This window comes from Podarcis melisellensis (assembly GCF_964234715.1).
Source record: "Podarcis melisellensis genome assembly, chromosome: 17".
Lineage (NCBI taxonomy): Eukaryota > Metazoa > Chordata > Lepidosauria > Squamata > Lacertidae > Podarcis > Podarcis melisellensis.
In genome coordinates, this window is record NC_138534.1 from 32,035,481 (window position 1) to 32,060,433 (window position 24,953).

Consider the following 24,953-nt stretch of genomic DNA (forward strand, 5'->3'; position numbering starts at 1 on the left):
TTTTGCTTGCATAGCAGTGTTGTATCTCCAGCACAAGCTAGGAACAGGATTTCTCGGTCTTTATTAGTCACCTGAATCGTGCAAGACAGACAAGGTTGTACAGTGGTACCTCGGGTTACATATGCTTCAGGTTACAGACTCCACTAACCCAGAGAATAGTACCTTGGGTTAAGAACTTTGCTTCAGGATGAGAACAGAAATCGTGCTCTGGCGGCAGCAGGAGGCCCCATTAGCTAAAGTGGTACTTCAGGTTAAGAACAGTTTCAGCTTAAGAACGGACCTCTGGAACGAATTAAGTACCTAACCCGAGGTACCACTGCAGACCTCACAGACTCCATCAGCTAAAATTAAAGAGACAGCATTGCATAGGTGAATTCTTCGTAGGGGAAAAAATGAATCTATACCTAAGGGGGTCCCAGAAGCAAACCACAAATAGGGAATGGGAAAGAGACGACGTCTTGTGGGCTGCAGTCCAGGACGGAGAAATACCACAGATATATTTGGAGAACTGTATCCCTCCCACCCCACCCCCCTTTGTGGCCCTCATGTCAGGAGACCTCCATCATTCCTGATGCTTCTGAATGGCGCCATTCAAGTTAGGAAGGGAGTTCCTATTGTACCCTGAACTCGAACTCCAGGCTAGAGAGGACAAAAAGAACACACACACACACAAACAAACAAAAAAAAAAAAAACCCCATGTTGGGTCATGATAACACTGGGTTTTTTGTATGTGGAAAGAACAAACTTCCTCACAGTTTTCTAAGAGGAAATTCTGAGTCAGATGCTAGCCTTGCAGCTGGTTGGGGCAGGGAGGGGAGGGAGTGGGTGGGTGGTTGGAGTAGAAGCCAAGGCAGACCCTGACTCATCAAGAACAGCTTTTTGGAAGGGGGGCGCGCGCCTCCAAAGGAAATGAAGTCATTCCTAGAGGGAGAAAGGGAGTGAGGCTGCAGGAGGCGAACTCAAGATGTGCATTAAGGGGGGGGGGGAAACACACCCAGAGTCAAGGTGGTTTTGGAGAAGGGGTGAGGGGAAGAGATCAGCAAAAGTATGAAGGAAACCATAAACCTCACCAGGGCCTTGAGCTGAAGGCCGTGGGGGGGGGGGACAGGGGCCACGAAAAGGGCTGGGGGAGGAATGAAACACCTAAGGCTGGCCAGAGAAACGGAGGTGCATTAACCTGTGAGCGGCCGCCTTTCCCATTCCTTCCGGACTGCAATCTTAACGCATCCTTAAACTACTGAACTCTTGTCTCGAGGCTTCCTTCTCAGCAGTTTCTTAGGCTTGGGGCGCTAACGTGGCGAACTTTCACCTACTGGGAAAAACACTGAACAGATCCTCAATGGGGGATCGAGCAGAACACCAGGCCTATGGCCACTTTACTGGGGGCTAGTGAACTCGGGGAGGCGGGCGCCGCTTACTTCCGAGGAAGCCCAAGGAGGAGGGCGTTGCGCACGCGGTTAGTCTTAGGAGGCGGCCCCCACACCGCATCGGGCCGCCGGGCCCCACAGAGCAAAAACATGCCCAGGCTCGGACGCATCGAGGGGCTGCAGCCTTTTGGGAGGGGAGGAAGCCCCCTCCTCCTTTTCTGCGTGGTCGCCGTCAGCCTCCCCTCCTTGCCACATTCCCCGATGAGTGAGCTCAGCTGTTCGCTCCGAGCAGCCTCTCTCCTTTTATGGTCAAACAGCTTGGGCAGAGCGAGGCTCCCTTAAAAAAAAAGAAAAGAAAAAGTTGCGATCAGCTCGGAAGTGTCGGGGCTACAGCAGCTCCTTTTTCCTCCGCCCCCTCCGAGCTTCTTCAACACCCCTTCTTGGCCAAGGCAGCTTCAGAAAGTTGCGCGCGGGCCAGGCGAGCACAACCCTCCTGGCCGCGGGGAGGAGTCGCGAGGAGAGGCTGCGATCCTCAGCTGCTGCAGCAGCAGCGCGCACAGTCCTCGTTCAGGTCCCCCGGGGATCCGAGGGCAGCTCCCTTTCTCTGCGCCCTAAAGCTGCGCCACCCGCCGCCGCCGCTCCTGCTGGGACCAGACCATTGCCCTCTAGGTAAGGCTGCCTTCTCCTTGGAGAAACCTTCCGGGCTTCCCTCCACCTCCCCACCCTCCGGAAACTCTACTGTTGTTTTAAGAGCTTTTAAAACGTGTGCCTGGTGCTCGAAGGGAGGGCTAGGTGCCCCTACCTCCTCGGAGGCGCAGGCGGGCCGGATGGATTCTCGCGCGGGCCACTTTTGCGCACATCCCCGGGCTTGGCTGAGTGCGCGTAAAAGTTTACGCGCGCGTAAAGTTGCAGCGCCGGAGGCATTTGGGAAAAGAGCGAGAAACTAGGGGCGCGTTTTCTCGAAAGTGCCTTGGATCGCGGGGCCGGGGGGGGGTTTACTCTCGAGGAAGTCTAGGATCGCGATAGGGTGGTGGTGGGGAAAACGCTCCCGTGGGCGAGAGATTTGCAGGATTGCCAAGCGCCCCTCCTCCTCCTCCTCCTCCTCGGGGGAAACCGTGACGAGGCGCGCCGCGCCGTTGCCGTCCGGTCTCTCTGGCGAGCCCCCTCCCCTCCTGAAGGGAAATACCTCCGGCAGTCTCCTCCTTTCTCTTGTTAAAGGGTTGGCAGCGGCTGAAAGCGGAGAAGCGGCCTGGGAGTTGCTCCCTGCCTGCTTTGGAGCTGCAGGAAGGGGTGTGCGCCCGCCGCGGCCCGGAGCATTTTTCCAGATGTTTTGAGTCGAAGTAGCGGGAAGAGTCCGCCAGGTTCGGCAGCGGGGAGTGGGCGACGCAACTGGTGCGATATGTCCGCGCCCTTTACAGGGGGTCTGGCTGGCTGGCTGGATCAAGACTTCCAGTCCACTTCTTTTCGGCCAGACTTTTCCCCTACTTTCAGCAAATAAAAGGGGTGTGGACGTGTCAGCCGCTTGCACTAGACTGAGTATAGGCCGCACTGTTACTTCTATACACGCGCGTTCGCCAGCTTATTACGGTCTACAAAAGAAAGTACTTTTTACTGCTTTTTGATCACATAGCAGAAAAGAAGCGCTGAGATCTCTAGAAACAAGTGGATCCCTGCAGGCGCGGGGGTGGGGAGAGGGAAGGAATGATATAGCAGGAATCTTGCATCCTGTTCCTGAGCTGGTTGGGTGTTTGCCAAGCTAGCACTGGAGAACCTCTCTGTTCAGAAGCAGTCTACCTTTAAATGCCAAATGGTGTGCACAGCCCACAGGAGAAGGCTGGTGCATTTATTCACGCCCTAAAGAACTTAATTCAGCGGCCCCTGCTTCAGAGAGGACGCTGGAGGAAACTTGGTTTGATCCGGCAAAAGAGACTCTTGCCTTTGGGTGATCCTGGACAACATTACTGGTTTAAAAGCTCAACCAGTGAGTTTGCACATTATGGGAGAAGGAGGGAACTGAAGTTATTTTGAGCAGCCATCACAGCCTTTGGAAAACAGAACTGAGAGTTTGCTGTGTTAATTTCTCAAAGTTCTGGTATGACTCTCCATATATATGTGTGTGAGATGGTTGGACAGTGTTCTCGAAGCTGCGAACATGAGTTTGACCAAACTGTGGGAGGCATTGGAAGACAGGAGTGCCTGGCATGCTCTGGTCCATGGGGTCACGAAGAGACGGACATGACTACACAACAGATATTTTCTACATCAGTGGAAGATCATGTCAACCTTTTCACTGGACAGACACAGAAATGATACGCAGTGGGTTTTCCTTCAGAACAATCAGTATGCAATAACAGAAAGGGGTGTGGTCTAGGGTTGGGAGAGATGTTGCGGGCTGACTTTTAACGGTGCTACAACTAGCTAGTTTCACTTCCCTGCTGGCCATAGTTCATGAGCTGCCTTTATGCCTCAAATGCTAAAATGCTGGGCCGTGTTAAACAGACCTGCTAAATTCAGAATGTGTGTGGGCTGCGTCTCTTTAGGGTTAGATGAATGCACAAATCTGTGCAGTTCATCATCTGATTCTAGGGTAGGCCTGCTATTATTTAAGACACATTTAAGACACACCAGCCAAGCTGCTAGACCACAACCGAACAGGAAACTCCTGACTCCACCCAGATGCTTTAATTAAGCCCAGTGCCACCTAGTGACTAAACTATATGATGGCACATACACGCACATACCTGCCTAACCTGTGACCCACCAATCGTAGCACAACACACAAGCCATTATTTGTGGTTTATGGGCTTATAGAAATTAGAAGGGAACTTGGTGTTCTCTACTCCAACCCTGCTCAAGGCAGGATCTGAGATCTTATGATGAAGGGCAAGGCAGACATTTCTTGTGTATTTCCAGAGCCTGATTGGGAATGGCAGAAGCCAAAAGATCTATATGGCCATTATATACAGTCAGCAAAACCAAACGATAAAGCTTTTTGCAGGACTGTGAAACTTAACGCACTGCAGGTAGTACGATGGCATTTCTGAATTCCTCCTAAGAAAACCCTCCTGCACTTAGACAGCTAGCACAGAAGGGAAGGCTAGGCTGAGCACAGCTGTTTTTCTAGGCTTAGAGCGCTGCCATCAAAGAACATTCATTCTTCACCCACTGCCTGAAATGGTGCAGTCCATGAAAAGCTTCACCGTTTGTCTCTGCTCAGTGTATAAACTGGCTCCCGGTCAACGTTCCTCCCCTCTGTCAGAATTCACTCTGCACCAGCTCACACGAGCCTGGTGCTAATCCCTTTATTGAGAGGCCTACAAAAGCCAGATTATATCATAATTTGTATTTAACAGGGCTCGTCCATCATGCCACTGATTGCATAGTCCCTAAAAAGTTTCTGCAGGAAATCTCGCACTTAATAGGCAACAGCTTATTTGCTAAAATTGTTCCTTATCCTACATGGATGCAGCACTACAGTTCCTAACTGTTGTTTTCCCGTTGGCTATTTAATTGCAGAAGGTTCAGTGGGTGGGTGCCAGTTGATTTGACTGCGTGCCTAAATCGTCAAGAGATGCACTGTGATAACTGCATGCAACATTAATGTCTTGCAACCAATGAAACTGATCTGTAGAAAACACAACTTGAAAAAAGATTGCACGTATTTTTGTAAACTAAGAAATATTTAATAATAATTAAAAAAGAAATGCACAATGAGATTATAGTTAACTGGCAGAAACTGTGGTGGGCAATATTATCAGACTTCCTGCCCTGCAACACCCCAGGCAGAAATACTTGGATTGTGAACATATCATGAGTGTTTTATTTAAAATGTGTTTTAACGTTTCCAGCAGCTCCTAGTGACCACCACCGACAATAAACAATATACAGTGGTACCTCAGGTTACATACGCTTCAGGTTACAGACTGACTCCGCTAACCCAGAAATAGTGCTTCAGGTTAAGAACTTTGCTTCAGGATGAGAACAGAAATCGTGCTCCAGCGGTGCGGCGGTAGCAGGAGGCCCCATTAGCTAAAGTGGTGCTTCAGGTTAAGAACAGTTTCAGGTTAAGAACAGACCTCTGGAACAAATTAAGTACTTAACCCGAGGTTATCACTGTATATGCTTTCCTTTCAGAGGCTCTCAGGGTGACTTACACATAAGAGCTATAAAAGCAATCTGACATTTCACGTTAAATACTGCACGTACACCTACAAACAGGTATTCCCTTTACAATGGGCCAAGGAACACCTGTTTTAACTGGTCTTCAAATCCTTGCAATAGAAATGGTCTGGTGTGGTTCCCTGTGAATAGAATTCTCTAAGGAAGGTGCCACCACTAAGAAAGCCCCGCTCTTTGCAGCTGCCACCGGCCTCTAATGCAGAAATCTGAAGGGTTTCACTTGTATCTTTGGGAAGTGTGAGAACATGACCATAGGAATAAATGTTTCTTGAGTATAGGCTGCTTAAGAATGATTCTCTCCCTAAAGCAGCCTTCCCCAACCTGGTGCCCTCTAGATCCTGTTAGACTACAGTTCCCATCAGCCCTGATCACTGGCCGTGCCTACTGGGGCTGATGGGAGTTGGAGTCCAGCCAGCATCTGAAAGGCACTAGGCTGTTGTCCCAAAAACATTGTCAGGGCCATCTCTGCTTATTGGCAACAGCTTGGCTGCTTTACACCCCAATCCCTCTCAAATAACTGCAAGATGAGGTAGTGCCAGAGCTGTCCTGGAGTCCAGGAACATCTTCTTCCCTCTGGGCAAACTTGAAAACTCGTTGGGGCATGCCCCAGTCTTTCCTGTCCATGTGAACAGTGGGTGTGTTGACTGCACCTCATAGCTCTCCCATTTGGTTTCTGATATGCGATACACATGTCTTGAGTTGTGTCCAAGTGTTTCTCAATGGCTCCCATATCTGGATTCTTTGAAACCCTGTTCGGCTCCCTTTTCATCTGCGGACACTCCATTTCAAGTGTCACTTAAGGAACTGGCTGCAAATCATAAGAAGGAGTGTTGACTTCTCTTGGGTTGGAGCTGGGGATGAGCTCACTAGCAAGGGAGAGAAAGAGTAAGATGAGCAGGGCAGCTGCTTGAGAGCAAGTGGGGAAACTGCGTTGTCCTGAGGTTGAGGAGATGGGAACAGCTGCCCGGTCTCTGCAATTCAGTGTCTCCATGGGGCGGCTGACTCTCTTGCCTTCGAAACTATGTTGTGCTCTTCCATTTTTTCCTCCTTTTGGTTAATGCACCGAATACAAGCTGCAAATTTAAGAGAACCAAAACCTTTTGCCTTTAAACCAGCAAAGGGATTTTAAAAAAATCACTTGAGATTGAGGTGAACTGGCCTTAACTCTTGCCAAGGGCAGAATGTAGCAGGAAGCTGCTGAATGCTGGGAAAGTCAGAAGGCCTAATGGGAAAGTCCTGTGTGGGAAACAAGGTATCTTGGTGCATTTCTTTGCAATGGGATTTTATGCTGGAGAGATTTGGCAGGCTCCAGAGTAGGCTGGTTCCAGTCTTGCCACATGTAGAAGATGCCCGTGAACTCATCAGTAAATTCTGCCTTCTGTCCAAGCGGAAGCTTTCAGTGATGTCGTTCGAGGCCTTGGCTCTGCCTTCTCACAACTTGGTGCCCTGCAGATGTCGTTGGACTACAAATCCCATCATCCCTGAGCAGTGGCCGCCCTGACTGGGGATGATGGGAGTTGGGCACCAAGTGTGTTGGTTTATTTATAACATTATTGACACACCCATATCATAAAATATTTTTTGGGAGGGTATTAAAGGGGGGGGGGAGAAGTAAAGCACAATTAGAAACAATAGAGACAATCATAAAAGTGACCAGCAAATTAAACAGCTGCAAAGGGACACCTGAAAATCTGAAAGGAGGGTGCCCGCTGTCTCTCTGCTGGAAGTGTGTTCCACAGCTTGGGCCTGGCGACATGAAAAACTTACAGAACTCACTCTCACAGAATCATAAAGTTGGAAGGAATCCCAAGGATCATCTAGTCCAACCCCCTGCAATGTAGGAATATGCAGCTGTCCCATATAGGGATTGGACTTTGGTAATAGCAGCACCGTGCTCTAACCAACTGAGCTATGTCTTGTAGTGGAGGCCAGTTGGGCCTTGGGACAGCTCAGTCGGTAGAGCATGAGACTCTTAATTTCAGGGTTGTGAGTTTGAGCCCCATATCGGGCAAAAGATCCCTGCATTGCAGTGGGTTGTACCACTAGATCAGGCATCCCCAAACTCTGCCCTCTAGATGTTTTGGGCCTACAACTCCCATCATCCCTAGCTAACAGGACCAGTGGTCAGGGCTGATGGGAATTGTAGTCCCAAAACATCTGGAGGGCCGAGTTTGGCAATGCCTGCACTAGATGAAGCTTGTGGCCCTTCCAACTTGGCAATTCTGTGAATCATGAATGACTGTGAATCTCAGTGATTCAACTGGCAGGTTATAGAGAAGGACTGCATTGGAGGAGGTCAGGAAGGGTCTTGTATGATGTTGGGACACCCCCCCCCACCAGGCGGCGATAGACTTCCTGTTCCATTTTGTTTGGGGGTCAACTTTGAAGCACATTGGAAGTTGATGGGTGCCATTGGCAAGCTTGAATTGCTCAGTCAGCAAGAACCTTGGAAATGGGTCCCAAGGTTGGGGTGGGCTGTGCTGACCCTCCCAATACCTCTGTTTACTTTGAGGGGAATGTCAGTGGCAGAGGACTCGTTTTGCTGGACTGCTCTCTCAACCTTTGTAGAGCCCAGCGTGTTGTGGAAGTACCAGTAGAACAAGATATTTGCAATCCTTGGTGGGTAAAATTCTCTCTCTCTGTGTGTGGGTGGTTGGTGGCAAGGTGGGAATGGAGACCATGCCGAGGCCTCTTGAAATATGCTAACGAAAGTAAAATCATAACACGCAACGGAAAGAATGCATACCATTTATTGTTGACTGTGCGTGTATGCTGACGTTCAAAAGAAACATATACAGTGGTACCTCGGGTTAAGTACTTAATTCGTTCTGGAGGTCCGTTCTTAACCTGAAACTGTTCTTAACCTGAAGCACCACTTTAGCTAATGGGGCCTGCTGCTGCCGCCGCGCCGCTGGAACACGATTTCTATTCTCATCCTGAAGCAAAGTTCTTAACCTGAACCACTATTTCTGGCTTAGTGGAGTGTGTAACCTGAAGCATATGTAACCTGAAGTGTATGTAACGCGAGGTACCACTGTATAAGGCACATGCCTCCAGTGTTGGAGATAGTGGGGCAAAGTGTCTTATCTAGGATTTTGCATTTTGTTTCTATATTCTTGTATTGCTAGGACTCTCTTTTTTTGCCTGTTTGTACAATTCCGGGGATTCTGGGCTGCCCTTTCCCAAGTCAGCTTCTCTTTTAATAAAGCGCCACTTTATTAAGTGCCTAGAAGGGGTCTTTTATTTTTTTGCTCCCCCCTCCTGTGCTGTGCCTCTGGTTGCCCCTGCGAAAAATGGGCGGTCTCTCTCGCCTGTGTGTGTGTAGCTGGAGCTGGGAAAGGAGGCGGGTGACTCCAGGAACGTGTCAGCGAGCCTGGCTGAATCCTGGAGTTGCTTCCTGTGCAAGTGGGAGGGAGAGAGGGATGGAGGCGGCACAGCAGAGCAGGCAGAGATGCTGAACGGAGATGCTTGTCTCTGGCCACAGTGACAGAAGAAAAGGGGACAAACCTCTGGCAGGAGGAGGGTGTGTGTGTGTGTGTGTGTGTGTGTGTGTGTGTGTGTTTGTGCGTGCGTGTGCGCACACCAAGGGGCTCCCTCGCTGAAGACACCGCCATGGCATGGGTTCCATCGCCAGGTTTCCTTTTGTTCTGCTCCAGCTGCAAACGGTCCGCGTTGACCAGCCGGGGCCAGGGGCCTTGAGGTAACACAAAAGCAGAGGTGAGGGGGGTTAGACGGAGATGTTTTAAGGGGCGGGGTATGCATGTGTGTGTCTGCTAGCCTGTGAGCGAACCGTAGCCATGCTGAAAGCTCTGTGTAGCAGACCACCCCCTCCCCAGTTGCTTTGCAAAGTCGAAAAGGAATGCTCCGGAGTCGCTCTTATTTTTATTTTTGAAACGCGGCCTTGGAACGGCTGTTTTGGCTACTGAGAATTCTGTCCCCTTTCCATCTCCGGCGCTGTGGGTTTCTTTTCTCCTGTAATGTGTCTCTCTCCCCCCACCCTTAGATCCTCTTCTCTCTTTCTCCTCTGCCGCTCCCAAAATAGAGCTTGCATTGCTCCAAAGTGTACACAGGGAAGAAGTTGGGGCCTGGCCTGTATTTTGCCATTTATTGCCCCAGAGGGAGGAGGAGATTTTCCAGGTCTTTGGATCCAGGTTTTTAATATATGCTCCGTGCTTGCTTGCAAGAATGCATGCATGCACAATCCCCCCTACACACACACACAAAATGCCCCTTTGCCACCACCTTTACAGGCTCTCCACAAAAGATCCTGCCCTGTTTTCATCTCTCCCACTTGCCTGCTCTTCTCTGACGGCACTCTTCCTTTCCATAGGTCCCGATCCACTCCGCGGCAGGATGGCCTCGTCGGGGGCCCCGGGGACTCGCATGACATCCACAGTCAGCATAAACATCTCCACCCCGAGCTTCTACAGCCCTCAGAAGAAATTTGCACCCGTTGTTGCCCCTAAGCCCAAAGTGAACCCCTTCAAGGCTGGCGGATCGGCTCCGGAAAATGCTTCTGAGCAGACGTTTCCGCCCCCTCCGCCGGGGGCTTGTGCCCAGATAGGGAAAGTGGGGGAGATCCCTGCAGCTGTGACTCTTTCCCTCTGTGAAGGTAAGTGCTCCTTCAGTTCCACTTGGGACTGGGGAAAAGAAAAAGCTGTGCCCGAGACCAGCGTCGGAAAGACAGAGGTTCTCCTTGGGATTCTAGTTAGTTTGTGCCTGCTGGACCAGCTCAGTCCTGCACAAAGCCCTTAATCTTAAGGTTGTGGGTTCAAGCCCCATATTGGGTAAAATATTCCTGCATTGCAGGGGGTTGGACTTGATGACCCTCAAGGTCCCTTCCAACTCTTATGATTCTGTAAAATGGGCATTTGTGTAGAATTCTGGTCCTGCTCAGTATAAACAAATGCAATGATCTCTGTGTTATGTGGGGCTGTCAGAATGCTTTCACCCCTGGGAGGGATTAAAAAGCACTTCCAGCGAAGGGGTTTGTCTTCTTGCGCCCTGGTAATTGACTTGAATTCAATTGTAACTGGGCCTTCTAGAATGCCACATGGCTCAGTGGAGCCGCTCGCGATTTGTGTGAGGAGTTCTTCGGCTGCATAAAAGTTCCTTGTTAGCAATAAGGACTAGCTTTTTGGCCTGGAACTCAAATAAGTACCCTTAAGCAAGCAAGCCAAACTGTCTTTAGCCTGGGTGTGCCTCCTCTTGCAGCAATGGAAGTGTGCAGGTACAGGCAGGAACTGGGCAATGATGTAAATTTAGTGGTGGCTTGGAGTTCCAGCATAAATTAGCTTTACCAAACTTCATATGTATTTATTTTTGGCACTCTGTGTTAGATTGCTATCAAGGGACATAGAGACAAGGCTTAGTTTTTAACGTGGGAGGTGTCGGGGCAGAGGCCTGTATGTAGGATCCCTGAAGGAAGCCTTGTTACTTAATTTTAAATATGAGGCTGGATTGCAGTGGCTCACCATGAGGTGGAAGGCTCTCTGTACATGTTCAGAGGTACTACTTGTGTTAGAATTTATATTTGAAAACGGTGGAGGGACTTAAATCCTGTGGGATATTTTCCCACTTAACTTCTCCCTTTAAATGTGTAATGCCACATCTGCATTGCACATTTAAAGCAAACTGTTTTATCCCTTTAAGCAGTTGTGGTTTCTCCCAAAGAATCCTGGGAACTATAGTTAACTGTTAAGGGTGCTGAGAGTTTTCAGGAGACTCCATATTTCCCTCACAATTCCAGAGTGGTTTAAAAATGGATTCCTCCTCCCAGGGAATTGTAGCTCTGTGGCAGTTCTCAAATGACAGTTCCCAGGATCCTTTGGGAGGAAGCCATGATTGTTTAAAGTAGCAGGATACTGCTTTATATGTATGGTGCAGATGTGACCTTAGTTTTGGACCAAGTGCTTAGTTGGTCTGTCTTTTTGTCTGTGTGTTTTTAAAAATTGCATTTAACCAGAGAGAGAGAGAGAAAGAGGGAGTCTTCTTTGTTCTTTTGCTCCCAGAGCTCCCAAAGACATAGCTTTAATATTTTCACCCTGTTACAGCTGGCTGCTATTCAAGGACTCCACGGTGTCCTTGACTTCACAGCAGAGCTGTCAGAATGTTACAGCGCTTCCCTCTCAAGATATAAAGAGGAAGTGTGCATACATTTTTTAAAAATCTCCTTTGAGGTAAACCCAAGAAAATGTGTCTCAGATAAAAGCCCTGTGTCTCCGTCTGCCCAGCTATGAGGAAATTATTTTGAGGTCCTGGAGCCATTTTCAAGGCCGGATCCCAACTTTGCATTACACTGACATCACACTGGAGCCAATTCTATTGGGGATGGATCAATTAGAGCAGCATTCTCCAACCTGATTGTTCTTGCGATGTTGTGGTCCATTTGGAACTATAGTCCAAACCATCTCAAGGGCACCAGGTTGTGGAAGACTGATATCAGAGAATAATCGTGTTGCTTCTGGCTTCATAAGTTTACCTAGTCCCTTAACTGAATTTTAGCAGCCTGATCATTGAACTTCAGCTAGCATTGAGACTGACTTCTCCATGACAGAAAGTGAACTTCCTTCTTTCTAGCCCAGTAGTTCCGCAATTTTCCCCACCCCAGGGCAGTTTTTCTGCCTGCTGTAATTGTAACGCGCCATGCTAGATGCTGTGTGATTTTAAAATGGTATTTTGTAATCACTTCTTTCATTTCATATTTATCTATCGCGTTACAACTTGCATTGCGTGGAATTCAGATCATAATGCAATACAGTGGTACCTCAGGTTACATATGCTTCAGGTTACAGACTCCGCTAACCCAGAAATAGTGCTTCAGGTTAATAACTTTGCTTCAGGATGAGAACAGAAATCGTGCTCTGGCGGCAGCAGGAGGCCCCATTAGCTAAAGTGGTGCTTCAGGTTAAGATCAGTTTCAGGTTAAGAATGGACCTCGGGAACGAAATAAGTACTTAACCCGAGGTACCACTGTAATAAAATACAGTGCAAGTAATAAAAGAAGCGAAAACAATACAGTCAAAATCGCTAAGAAGGTTTAATGCAATGGAGCCTCATTTGCAGCTACCCCGTCCACAGACACTCAGGCAGTGAAGCTTGCAAACCGCTGGTGGCTTGCAGACCACAGTTAGGGAAGCCCTCCTCTTTCTTGCTGTGCCAATTTTCCAGCAATGGCTGTTACTTCAGAGTAGGTTGCTCCTGGCTTTTTTTTTTTAACCATCCAGATACTTCTTCGAGTGCCGTTCTGCAGGGCTCACGTACGCAGAGTAGCTCTGAGCTTTCCAGCTTTGGGGACCCCAGATGTTCTTGAACGCCCATCATCCCTGACCATTGGCTAAGCTGGCTGGGGATTATGGGAGTTTTACTCCCAACAGAGAGAGTAACAGAGAGAGCCAGTGTGGTGTAGTGGTTAAGAGCGGTAGTCTCATAATCTGGGGAACAGGGTTCGCTTCCCCGCTCTTCCACATGCAGCTGCTGGGTGACCTTGGGCCAGTCACACTTCTCTGAAGTCTCTCATCTCCACTCACCTCACAGAGTGTTTGTTGTGGGGGAGGAAGGGAAAGGAGATTGTTAGCCGCTTTGAGACTCCTTCGGGTAGTGATAAAGCAGGATATCAAATCCAAACTCTTCCCTGGGGAGCCAGGGTTCACATACATTGGAGTAGGGCGTGGCAGTGCCACCCTGGAAATTCAGATAAGTCCTCTCCCTGCCCTTGCCAGCTTGCTGCCATCCTCACGGGTGCAAGGTTTCCCAGCCAAGCTGCTCAGGCTTGTTCTTCCCATAGGCTTGTTCTTCCTAGGCCTTTACGTGTCCTATTTCTTGCTCTCTCTTTTCTGGTACCCACCTAAATAGAGGAGGAGGAGGAGGGGAGTTTTTGGAAGGGAAGGCCTGGTTTGGAATGACTTGCCTGACCGCACTATCGCCCCACTGGGTCCCTGGGCTTTGCTGGATGCCCTGTTCTCTTTGGGAAACTGTGGTGTACCTACAGTTTCCGCACTGCATGTTACTTGCTCTTGACACCACTGTTTATAATTCTTTCCCTCTGTGTGCATAATACCCAGTTGGTATCCTCCTCCTCCTCCTCCTGCTGCTGCGAAGGATTATTTTACATGCGCCTAAGCTCTGATGTAATTGTTACAGGCCGGGCTTTTGCCAGGGATTATTTTACATACATTTAAGCTCTGATGTAATTGCTGCAGACTTGTGTGCTTGTTTGTTTTTGGATCCCATTGCCATCTAACTCCACATTATACATTCCCACCCGTCTCCTTTATACACGGGGGTGGGCTGGGCTTTTTCAACCTAAGGGCCGCATTCTATCCCATGCATTCTTCTGGGGGCCACTTGCCAGGGGTCCGGGGAGGTGGAGGCAAAAGTGAACAGGGCCATGGGTGGGACTCCTTCCTTTTGTAATCCAAGCCACTCCGAAGTCAGAGCTTTGTATGTACATCCTTAGTGTCGCCATCCTCCATCCAGGCAGTACCTTAAATGCAGTGGCGTAGCGTGGGGGTGCAGGGGAGGGCCCGGCCGCACCGGGCGCAACTTCTGGGGGTTAGGGGGCGCAAATTACTCGCCTTGCCCCGGGTGCTGACAACCCACGCTACGCCACTGCTTAAATGCACATGCTTGCTAGGCAAATGCGCCTGAGGTGGACATACAGCAGGGATGAAGAGAGAGGTGGGGGGCCCAGAGGGGCCAGGAGGGGTACATTAGCCCTTCCCCTGACCCCTGCTTTGTTCCCATGGGCAAATGGATATTTGGCAACTGTAGATCACACTCTGTGCATCTAATGCAGTGGGCTCTAAACCATGAGAACTTACGCCAACACCATAAAATAATTTGTTGGTCTTTAAGGTGCTAGAGACAAGGGACGTGGGTGGCGCTGTGGGTTAAACCACAGAGCCTAGGGCTTGCCGATCAGAAGGTCGGCGGTTTGAGTCCCCGCAACGGGGTGAGCTCCTGTTGCTCAGTCCCTGCTCCTGCCAACCTAGCAGTTCGAAAGCACAAAGTGCAAGTAGATAAATAGGTACCACTCCGGTGGGAAGGTAAGCGGCGTTTCCGTGCGCTGCTCTGGTTCGCCAGAAGTGGCTTAGTCATGCTGGCCACATGACTCGGAAGCTGTCTGCGGACAAACGCCGGCTCCCTCAGCCAGTAAAGCGAGATGAGCGCCACAATGCCAAAGTTGGTCACGACTGGACCTAATGGTCAGGGGTCCCTTTACCCTTACCTTTAAGGTGCTAGAGGACTCTTGGTTGGTTTTGGTGCAACAGCCTAGCACAACTTCTTTGAAGTTCTCATCCTTGGACGCATTATACTGCCTTAGGACCTTTTAGTCATTTAGGGATCACAGAATTTTGGTTTTGTTACAGCCACCCTTTTGGCGCTCTGTTCATTCTACCTCTACCTTTCCTGTGAGTAGGAAGAGTTTTTAAAAGATGGAGAGGAGGGAAGCGTTCAAACATGATCTTACCCGCTTGCATTAAATGGCGCAGTCCAGAAAGGCTGGGTCACATGGTACTTCTTAGTGTAATTTGGCTCACGATGGAGGGACTTGGTAAGCCTTTTTTTTTGCGTTGTTTCCTAATAAATCTTTTAAACAACCTGAAACGTTAAACTCTGAAGTATCAAAAGTCTTAATGTTGCTCGTTGAAACTGATGAATGGAGGAAGAAATAAAATGGTAGTATAATCCTATGAATGTCCCAAGATTAGTAATCAGGGAGGGAATGCCTCCTCCTCACCCTGTAATGAATACAGGACCTTTTTGATTCATATCTCAGGGCTAGGCTGCACACACGACAGATCAGGTGAGGAAACTGTTCCTGGGCTGCATCAGTTGAGACGGCAAGGTGACTTCATGGCTGAATGCTCTTGGTGTTCTGATGACTACAGAAGGGTTTAGTCTAGCCTACTTCCTGACCTGCAAGGTTTCTAAGAGCAGATCCACCCCCCCCTGCCCTGTGTGGGAGCCATTCAGATTTCTGTCCCCTGCTCCAGAGTGGCACATTCCAAGAACACTTGTACCATGTGCCCTGTTCTCTACTTTGGCCATACAGGAGATTGAAAGGGTCCGACATCTCTTCTTCCATCAGGATGCATGAGTAAAATTGCAATGCACATAAATTGCTTTGCCTCCCGATGGGTAGGGCTATAATCCTAAACTCCGTCTCAAGCAAGGCTCCTCTTGAGACATGGTTCCTGGTCAATAAATATAGAACTCTACTATTTAAATATTATTATTATTATCATTTGTTATTGTTGTACTTTCATTGTGTTGGAACTTTTTTAATTTAAAAAAACAACCTTTGCTTGGAACGGTTTTAGTGCCGCAACGTGCAAAGTATCTGCTTCAGTGTGTTGTTCTTCCATCACTCAGCACCCACGTTAGACAAAAAAATAGCTGTTCCTGTTCCTATGTTCCTCCCTGCCACCTGCCATCCATGAGGGAAAAACATTGGTATAAAATCCAACTAATTCAGTAACATGCTTCCAGCACCTTCACTGTTTCCTGTATCGATGCTCGTGGCTTGTACGTTCAAGGACTTGCTCGGACGCAGAATATACCGTATTTTTCGCCCCATAGGGTGCACCGGCCCATAGGGCGCATCTAGTTTTTTGGGGGGGAAATAAAGGGAAAAAAACACCCCCGGGGCGCGGGTCTGGGGCGGGGGAAGCCCGAGCTTCCCCAGCCCCCAGAACAGGCTGCTATCCGCAAGCCTAGGGAGCCCGGCGGGAACTCCCGTGGGCTCCCAAGGCTTGCGGATAACTTCCTGAAGCCTAGAGAGCTCTCCAGGCTTCAGGGAAAGCCTGCATTCTCCCCATAGGATGCACACACATTTCCCCTTCATTTTTGGAGGGGGAAAAGTGCATCCTATAGGGCGAAAAATACGGTAACTTGATTCTTGGCCAGCTGTTCACTTGGACAGTGGTGTTGGGATCCTCAAGAGAACACTGTTCCAAGCATTTTTGTGTTTTGTGAGAATTTGTAGGATTAGCTGGGAACTGCTAGACAGTAAATGGGAAGCATCACTTAACTCTTGGATTTCCTGTTGGTCCTGCAAAACATTGCAGTGGATTCCCCAGTGTGTTCTCCAGTCCATCCCATGTTGCAGTGCTCTCTCTGTGTCTCCTTGTTTATACTTCTCTCCCTCTTCCCCTTTGTATGTACCTGTGGATTCTGCAACTGCCTCTTTCCTCTGCCATGCATCCCAGTTCTGTTGCTGTGCATGTGTTCCTTGGTTGTTGTTGTTCAGAATTCATGTATATTCCAGCTGCCCCTTCTTCTTCTTCTTCTTCTTCTTCTTCTTCTTCTTCTTCTTCTTCTTCTTCTTCTTCTTCTTCTTCTCATTTCCCCCCATCACCCACTCTCAAGGCTGTGGCTTGGCTGAGACAGAGCCTTGCTGGGCTGCATGTATGTTTACACTCTCTCCCTTCTCTCAGTCTGTGTTTTATGCCTGTGGAGTCTTCACAATTATGTGTGCCTGGTAACTTTATTTTTTAAAATTGCATACTTTTATGTTCCTCAGAGGGATGCGGCTGGTGCCTAGGACAGAGCCTAGGACTTGCCGATCAGAAGATCGGCGGTTCGAATCTCTGCGATGGGGTGAGCTCCCGTTGCTCGGTCCCTGCTCCTGCCAACCTAGCAGTTCGAAAGCATGTCAAAGTGCAAGTAGATAAATAGGTACTGCTCCGGCGGGAAGGTAAACGGCGTTTCCATGTGCTGGTCTGGTTCGCCAGAAGCGGCTTAGTCATGCTGGCCACATGACATGGAAGCTGTACGCTGGCTCCCTCGACCAACAAAGCGAGATGAGCACTGCAACCCCAGAGTTGGTCACAACTGGACCTAATGGTCAGGGGTCCCTTCACCTTTACCACGTTCCTCAGAGTGGCCTGGTTGGGCTCTGAATGGCCAAATGAACCTTGCCTCACATCACTCACCTGCAAGGTGAAAATTGTGTCACATCTGTGGAACCTAAAGCTTTGTGACTCATTCTGAGGACTTTGGAAGGCAGTTGGTGAAACATAAATCTCTTTTTTTTTCCCCCAGAAAAGAAATGAGAAAAAGAGTGAGGACTGGTAAACCCAAGGATTGTTTTTTTTGGGGGGGAGGGGGGCATTTTGGGAACCTAGGCTTGTGTGTTTTGATCTTATCAGTTTGCAGGGATGATAAAAGCTGTCGCTAGTATGGTTGCACCAACCACTCACAAACATGTGTCCTTCACACCTTGGTCAAACAAAGCTGGGAAACTTCCATTTGTCTTGGAGTGTTAGCCGAAGGAGCCCTCACATCTGAGCAGGACAGCAAGGCCAAGAAGCTTTGCATTAGTCCCTTCCCCCCAAAAAGAAGAGGGCTGCTGTCATTTCTGGCAGACATAGTCCTCTGCCTGCTCACTTCCGCTGTCCTCATTCCCTGACTCTCAACTCCAATGGAGGGATTTATAGCCTGAGGGTTGTGTTAGCAGCCATCGCAATCTCCAGTCCCATGGACTCCTCCTCCTGGCTCTGCTTTTTCTCCTGAGAGTTGATGCACGGACAAAGGCATTTTTAACACCCCACCCGCTTCTACCTTGGCGCTCACGCTCCTTTTAATGGCTGTATTGTTTAGTGAGGCTTTTCAGAGGGGAAAGGAGGGGTTTAAAAGAGCCCTCTCTGCTTGCCTGAGTGGATGTGAATGCATCAAGTTGATCTTGTTGGCTTATCTGCCCCCCCCCCCCCCGTTCAAATCAGAATGCTTATTTTTAAGGAGACATGCAAAATTCTAGTCACCAGGGGCTTTAATGGTTCTTGTAGAAAATATTAGGGATGCCTTCATACCATACATTTAAAGCCATGGCTTTCCCCAAGGAATGACCGTATTTTTCGCTCTATAGGACTCACCGGACCATAGGATGCACCGGACCATAGGAGGGGGAGAACAGGGGATTTTTTTTCTCTTGTTCTCTCCCTCAAAAACAAGGTGCGTTCAAGGTGCATTCAAGAGCAGGTCACGGAAGCAGCGCAAAGGCAGCGCTGCGCTCCCCGGGCTTCGGGCTGCAGACTGCTATCTGCAAGCCTTGAGAGCCCGTCGAGCCCGGCTTGCAGATAGCTTCCTGAAGCCTGCATTCGCTCCATAGGATGCACACACATTTCCCCTTCATTTTTGGAGGGGAATAAGTGCATCCTATAGAGCAAAAAATACATGTCTATATAAGGGCAGGCACACCTTTGTTCTCGGTCCTCCGTCCTCCTGCGTGTGGGGGGAGCACCCTGTTGCAACAGCTTTAACAAAGATCAGGCTTACTAGCTGCTTTGTTTCTCAATATGCTCTGACTGGCCTCTGTTGTTTTCTCCTACCAATAGGGAACCCATGTAAGGACTCTATACGGGCTCTTGGATACCCCATAAGGGAAAAAGGTCAGATTTTGTTTACAACAAAGTCTGTATCACAATATCGGTTTCATAGCTTTTGACCTGGCAATATATTGTGAATCATGATGTGTGTGTGTGTGTGTGTGTGTGTGTGTGTGTGTGTGTGTGTGTGTGTTATGCAACAATCACAATGCAGGGAAAACTATGAAGCCAGCCAATGCCTCTGCGTAGCTCCATCCTTATTTCAGACATCCTGATCGATCTGCATATCAGGATGTTTAGCTGGTGATATATTGCAGTGTTGAAATCCAGATATCGCCCAGCGCTACTCCCGGCAATTAATTGTTGGGGGTTTCCGGTTGGTTGCTTCTGTCACCCTGAAACTCTGTTCTGCAACTTTGCACCGATCCTGCATGGGATAACTCCTTCACGGATCATTCCACGCAAGGGCTCCAGAACACAGCATGCAACCGGTGGCCGTGCCACAGATGATGCCAATCAGGTTAATAGTGCCAGGTGCAAAACGATCTAAGCCACATGGCCACAACAAAAGCCAAAGGTAGTTTTAGTATCTTTTAACTAGATGAAGAAAGCTCTGTTTTTTCCTCCCTCTTAATTTCTTGCCTCCGATAACAAAAATGTTCCTCAAGGTGAAAGGAAATATTTTTTAAAAGATACGATGGAACGGCAGAAATGCTGCTGTGCTGTATTCCAGTTTTCTGTAGGATAAGGCTTGAAATTACATCAGCTTCTAATCAGCTTTTTCTAACTGTAGGAATTTTAACACCCTGTCTGGGAGCCTGGCCGTAAAATGCCTTAAAAAAAAAATATCCCCCCTGCAACTGCCATAGTATGCCCAAGTGTATGCATTCATACACACACACACACACACACACACACACGCACACACACACACGTATCTCACACTTCTTTGCCCAAGGATGAACTTATAGTTGCTGCTTGGTCAACCTGAGGTTAACTCTTGTCATGCCCTTTTCTCCCCAGCAAAAATACAAGTCAGGGGAACATGAGAGTTGGTGTAGTTTAGTGGCCTAGAGGTGTGAGCCAGGAAGCTCTGGGGTTAAACTTGGCCTCAGTCACAAACTCGATAGGTAGCCTATAGGCCAGGCATCCCCAAACTCTGCCCTCCAGGTGTTTTGGGACTACAACTCCCATCATCCCTAGCTAACAGGGCCAGTGGTCAGGGATGATGGGGATTGTAGTCCCAAAACATCTGGAGGACCAAGTTTGAGGATGCCTGCTATAGGCAAACCAACGTTCTCTTTGCATTTCATCAGCAATATAGGAATGAATGCTTTACAGTGTTCCTGAAAGGATTTCTGAAACAATGTATATGAACACTCTGAATACGCTATGTTAATGTTGTTGTTTCTTTGGTTTTGCATGATGAGGGAGAGTGGGAGAGAGCAAGGGGGATCTGTTGTTGTTGTTGCGGCCCAGATTCTTACATGGATAGAGTGCCTTCCCTCTGTCTGTATGGCTGTAATCCTTTGAGAGTAGGCAGGGTCAGTATTTGTCCCCAAAGGCCAAATGCTGAGGTCCCCCCCCTTCCTCCCAGGATGATACAGGAATGCAGCAGGTCTTGTTTTGTGCTGCTGGCGCGGTCAGCAAAGGATATGCTGCTGGCTTCTTGTTCTTGAGTGTGTGACTTGGTTTCCTCTTTCAGATTTCAAACTAGGTATGCCTAGTTACCATTTTGGGGCCAGACGGCTCGAAGGTCGTATTTTTCCAATACTGTGTGACTTTTGGGTCCCTTGAAATTCATCCTAATTGTGCAGAGAAAATATAACTAAGCCCTCCAGCTGTTTTGGGACTACAATTCCCATCATCCCTGGCCACTGGTCCCGTCCTGTTAGCTAGGGATGGTGGGAGTTGTAGTCCCATAACTGCTGGAGGGCCGAGTTTGGAGATGCCTGATATAGCAGATAAAATTCTACAGGATGTGTTGACCTTTAAAGCCCTAAACGGCCTCGGTCCAGTATATCTGAAGGAGCGTCTCCACCCCCATCATTCTGCCTGAGGTCCAACGCCAAGGGCCTTCTGGCGGTTCCCTCACTACGAGAAGCCAAGTTACAGGGAACCAGGCAGAGGGCCTTCTCGGTAGTGGTACCTTCCCTGTGGAACGCCCTCCCACCAGATGTCAAAGAGAACAACAACTACCAGACTTTTAGAAGACATCTGAAGGCAGCCCTGTTTAGGGAAGCTTTTAATGTTTGATGCATTACTGTATTTTAATATTTTGTTGGAAGCCTCACAGAGTGGCTGGGGAAGCCCAGCCAGATGGGCGGGGTATAAAAAATATTATTAATAGTGAAAACAGTTCAGATCCAAGGATTCCCTAGGCATGCGCCTCCAGATGGTGGAGACATCGGGCGCCATCCTGACACCTGGGCATCTTCACTTGGTCACAAGTGGCCGATAGCCAGTTGCAAATGGCGCCTGGAGATTTTCAAATGCTGGTTTTAACAGGGTGTGTTCAAGGGGCGCTGTGACGGAAATAATAATAATAATAATAATAATAATAATAATAATAATAATACATGCCCGTTTGTTGTTCCCTGCAGAACTTCCACCCCCTCCGCCTCCCCCTCCTGGGGAAGAGATGGTTGTCTCCTCAAACAGCGCATTCCCTCCCCCGCCTCCCCCATTCGAGGAGCCGTTTCCCCCAGCGCCAGAAGACGTCTTCCCTTCGCCTCCTCCACCAATGCTGGAGGAGGAACCCGTGGCTTTGAGTGGGCTACCTGCCCCCCAGGTGAGTATTCATATAGGTTAATGCTGTCAAGGTGGGCAAATGGCAGTGGTTGGGGGGGAGTGGAAGGTTTATTGGGAAAGCCCTGTTTTGCCATAGTTGTCCTGCATGGGCGTAGCTGGGGGGACGACGACAGGTGCTCTCCCCCCGATCAAGTAAAACAATAGAAATACAGTCGTACCTTGGATCCTGAACGCCTTGTGAGTCAAATGTTGTGGTTCCCGAATGCCGCAAACCCAGAAGTGAGTGTTCTGGTTTGTGAACCTTCTTTGGAACCCAAACGTCTTCCGTGGCTTCTGATTGGCTGCAGGAACTTCCTGCAGCCAATCGGAAGCCGTGCCTTGGTTTCCAAACGTTTTGGAAGTCGAACAAACTTCTGGAACGGATTCTGTTCGACTTCCAAGGTACCACTGTACTTAACTAACTGACCAATCATGTTGGTTCTGCCCCCCTTAACAAAAGTCCAGCCCCCTCAACTAAGTCCAGCCCCCTCCTCCAAGAAAAACCCTGCCTACGCCCATGTTCTCCTGTTCCCATGATGTTTGGATGTGTGGCCCATAGCGGTGCTGAGGTGTGGTCTAGACCAGTGTTTCCCAACCTTGGGCCTCCAGATGTTTTTGGCCTACAACTCCCATCATCCCTAGCTAGCAAGACCAGTGGTCAGGGATGATGGGAATTGTAGTTCAAAAACAGCTGGAGGCCCAAGGTTGGGAAACACTGGTCTAGACTGCATGATAAGCAAGCGATCAGGTGGTCCCAAGAATGGGATGGTGGTGAGAAAACTGCCGCCTCCTTCTGGCCTTCTCCAGGATTGCAGGTGTCCTTCACATTCTTCGTTAGATTAAAACTTCGCACCAAGAGATGGGGAAATAACAGTGGTACCTTGGCTCTTGAATGGCTTAATAGTTGAACAAATCAGCTCCCAAACGCCGTAAACCTGGAAGTAAGTGTTCCAGTTTGCGAACATTTTTCGGAAGCTAAACGTCTGATGCAGCTTTCGTGGCTTCCGATTGAGTGCAGGAAGCTCCTGCAGCCAATCGGAAGCCGCACCTTGGTTTTCGGGAGTCAAACGAACTCCCGGAACGGATTAAGTTTGAGAACCAAGGCACCACTGTAAGTAAGCCATACAAATGAAATGATGTTGCACACCAATCCAGAAAAATGGGTATATGGTTGAAGAGGGGTTAAGGGATATTTTCAAAAAAATGTTTTATAAGTTCTCCTTGTTTCTCAATTGGATCCTTTTGCATGGTTTTGCGGTATTTTATGCATTGTGACTTGCCGCTATTTTTATTGATTATAGTTTCCTTATTCTTTATTGTAATTGGTAAATGTAAACTGCTTAATTCTTATCTGCTGATATTTAATTTTACTGTTTACTATTATATTCCAATGGATTGTTGAATATTGCTTTATTTAAGTTGTTTATTTTGAAGTTGTGACTTCTTTGTATTGGATCAGATTGTGTGTGAGAGAGATCTTTGCTGACGATTTAGTTGTTTCTTCAGCTGGTTAACCACCTTGTTTATAGTAATATAGAAAGGCAGTGTACAAATTAAAAGTGAAATGAACTGAAATGGGAACATAGGGAGCTGCCTTATACAAAACTGGTCTAGTACAAATCAGAGGTTGGATGGCCATCAGTCATGGATGTTTCAGTTGAGATTCCTGCATTGCAGGGGGTTGGACTAAATGACCCTCGTGGGTCCCAAATCCACAATTCTGTGATTCTTTGACTGGCTTATCTGACTCAGCATTGTTGACAACATCTCCCAGGGCTTTAGACAGGGATGATCTCCCTGGAATTTCCTGGAGATGCTAGGAATTTAACTGGGACTCTTTACCTCCCCAGCACACTGAGCTATGGCTCTTACTTGGAACATAATTCTGCAATATATGCTGCAATATATATATGATATATTTTATACTTCACTGTGTTGCACATTTCTGATTCAGTGGCTCGGGGAGGAGCAAAGGTTTATGTTTTGCATGCGCTGAGCAGTGGCGATACATCTTAAGCCAATCATCTGGCTTCTGAGATTTCACCAGGCGTTGCTCACACACTTCTGAGCAGTGTTCGAAATTAGCCAGGGGCCAGGCGCATTTTGCACCTGACTATTGGCTACTTGCAACCAAGCGAAGATGCCTGGGTGCCAGGATACACGCCTGACATCTCCACCATCTGGCTGGCTAGTGCACAGCAATGTTTTTTTGCTGCTATGCTATGGCGTGAGTCAACTTTAGCCACAGCTGACAATATACACAATTCATTTTCAGCCTTGCAATCTTGCAAAAATAAGGGGGAAAGGCGAATAGCTTTTCTATCTCAAAGTGCATCCTGGCGGCTAGAAGCTCCCTTTTTGAAAACACAAACCACAGCAGCCAAGATTCTCCCACAATTCAAAGTTCCAGCCCTTTGCTCTGCGCCCTTCCGACACGTTGCTCTCCTACTAAGTGCACTAACCAACGGATGTGAAAGGCTGTTGTTGACGGACAGCCTTCAGGACGGGCTTGGTAACCCTCTCTAACATGTAACTTCCTTTCTTCTCCGTGACGGAAGGGGCAGGCCCGTGGAAAGATGAGCAGCATTGATTTGGAGATTGATACTCTGTCCTCAATGCTGGATGACATGGAGAAGAATGACCCCTTCAAACCGCGGGTGAGCTGCAATAACAGGGTAGCATGTCCAAGGCCTCGTTCTCACTGAGGGGGCCAGCCTGTGCCTGGTCACTTCAGGCTACAGCTGACGGCGCCAAGGACTGAAGAGCCCCTTCCCCATGCAAAAAGTTCTTGAAGGTATATCCATTGCTATTTTTCTAGAAAAAGAGGTGCCAGAACTCACCATTGTTCTCTTAGAATGGCAATTCACAAGAACTGAATTCTGGATGGGAAAAAAGCCCTGGGTATATCTATATTTTAAAATATTAGCATGTTAAGAAGACTTGAGTGATATTCAGCTAAGTTTCACTTGGAGGAATAAACCCACTGAAATTAACAGACCTAACTTTGTCATGTTCATTCACTTCATGGGTCATCTTTGAGTAAAACTTAGCTCAATGCCACTATAGGACCCTTTTGCCTGACATGCTAGCTTTCTGTGTGAAGAGAACTTTTTTATCTTTTAAAAAAACAGAGCACTCGGCCAGGCAAGCCCCCACTGGCAGCCGCAAGTGGTGCAGCCCAGTGATAGGTTGACCCCCTCAGTGAGTACTGGGGACCAACTATGGTTTCTCCAGGAGAGACAGAGGCTGGAGCCAGGCTCACCATGCTTGGATTTGGGATCCAAA

The 24,953-nt window shown here is 48.4% G+C and overlaps 1 protein-coding gene across 2 annotated transcripts in view; it reads left to right on the forward strand.

The window, feature by feature from the left end:
• The first annotated feature begins 1,658 nt into the window (after positions 1-1,658).
• The window catches only part of ZYX (zyxin), a 29,860-nt gene continuing 6,565 nt past the window's right edge, over positions 1,659-24,953 (forward strand). Inside the window, exons 1-4 of one of the 2 annotated variants that reach the window (XM_081894090.1) lie at positions 1,659-2,037; positions 9,878-10,159; positions 21,482-21,669; positions 24,227-24,325. In XM_081894090.1, the coding sequence (XP_081750216.1) occupies positions 1,674-2,037; positions 9,878-10,159; positions 21,482-21,669; positions 24,227-24,325 (933 nt within the window). In that variant the 5' untranslated portion in view covers positions 1,659-1,673. The remainder of the gene's footprint in view (positions 2,038-9,877; positions 10,160-21,481; positions 21,670-24,226; positions 24,326-24,953) is intronic. The other variant, XM_081894091.1, reaches the window with a different exon arrangement.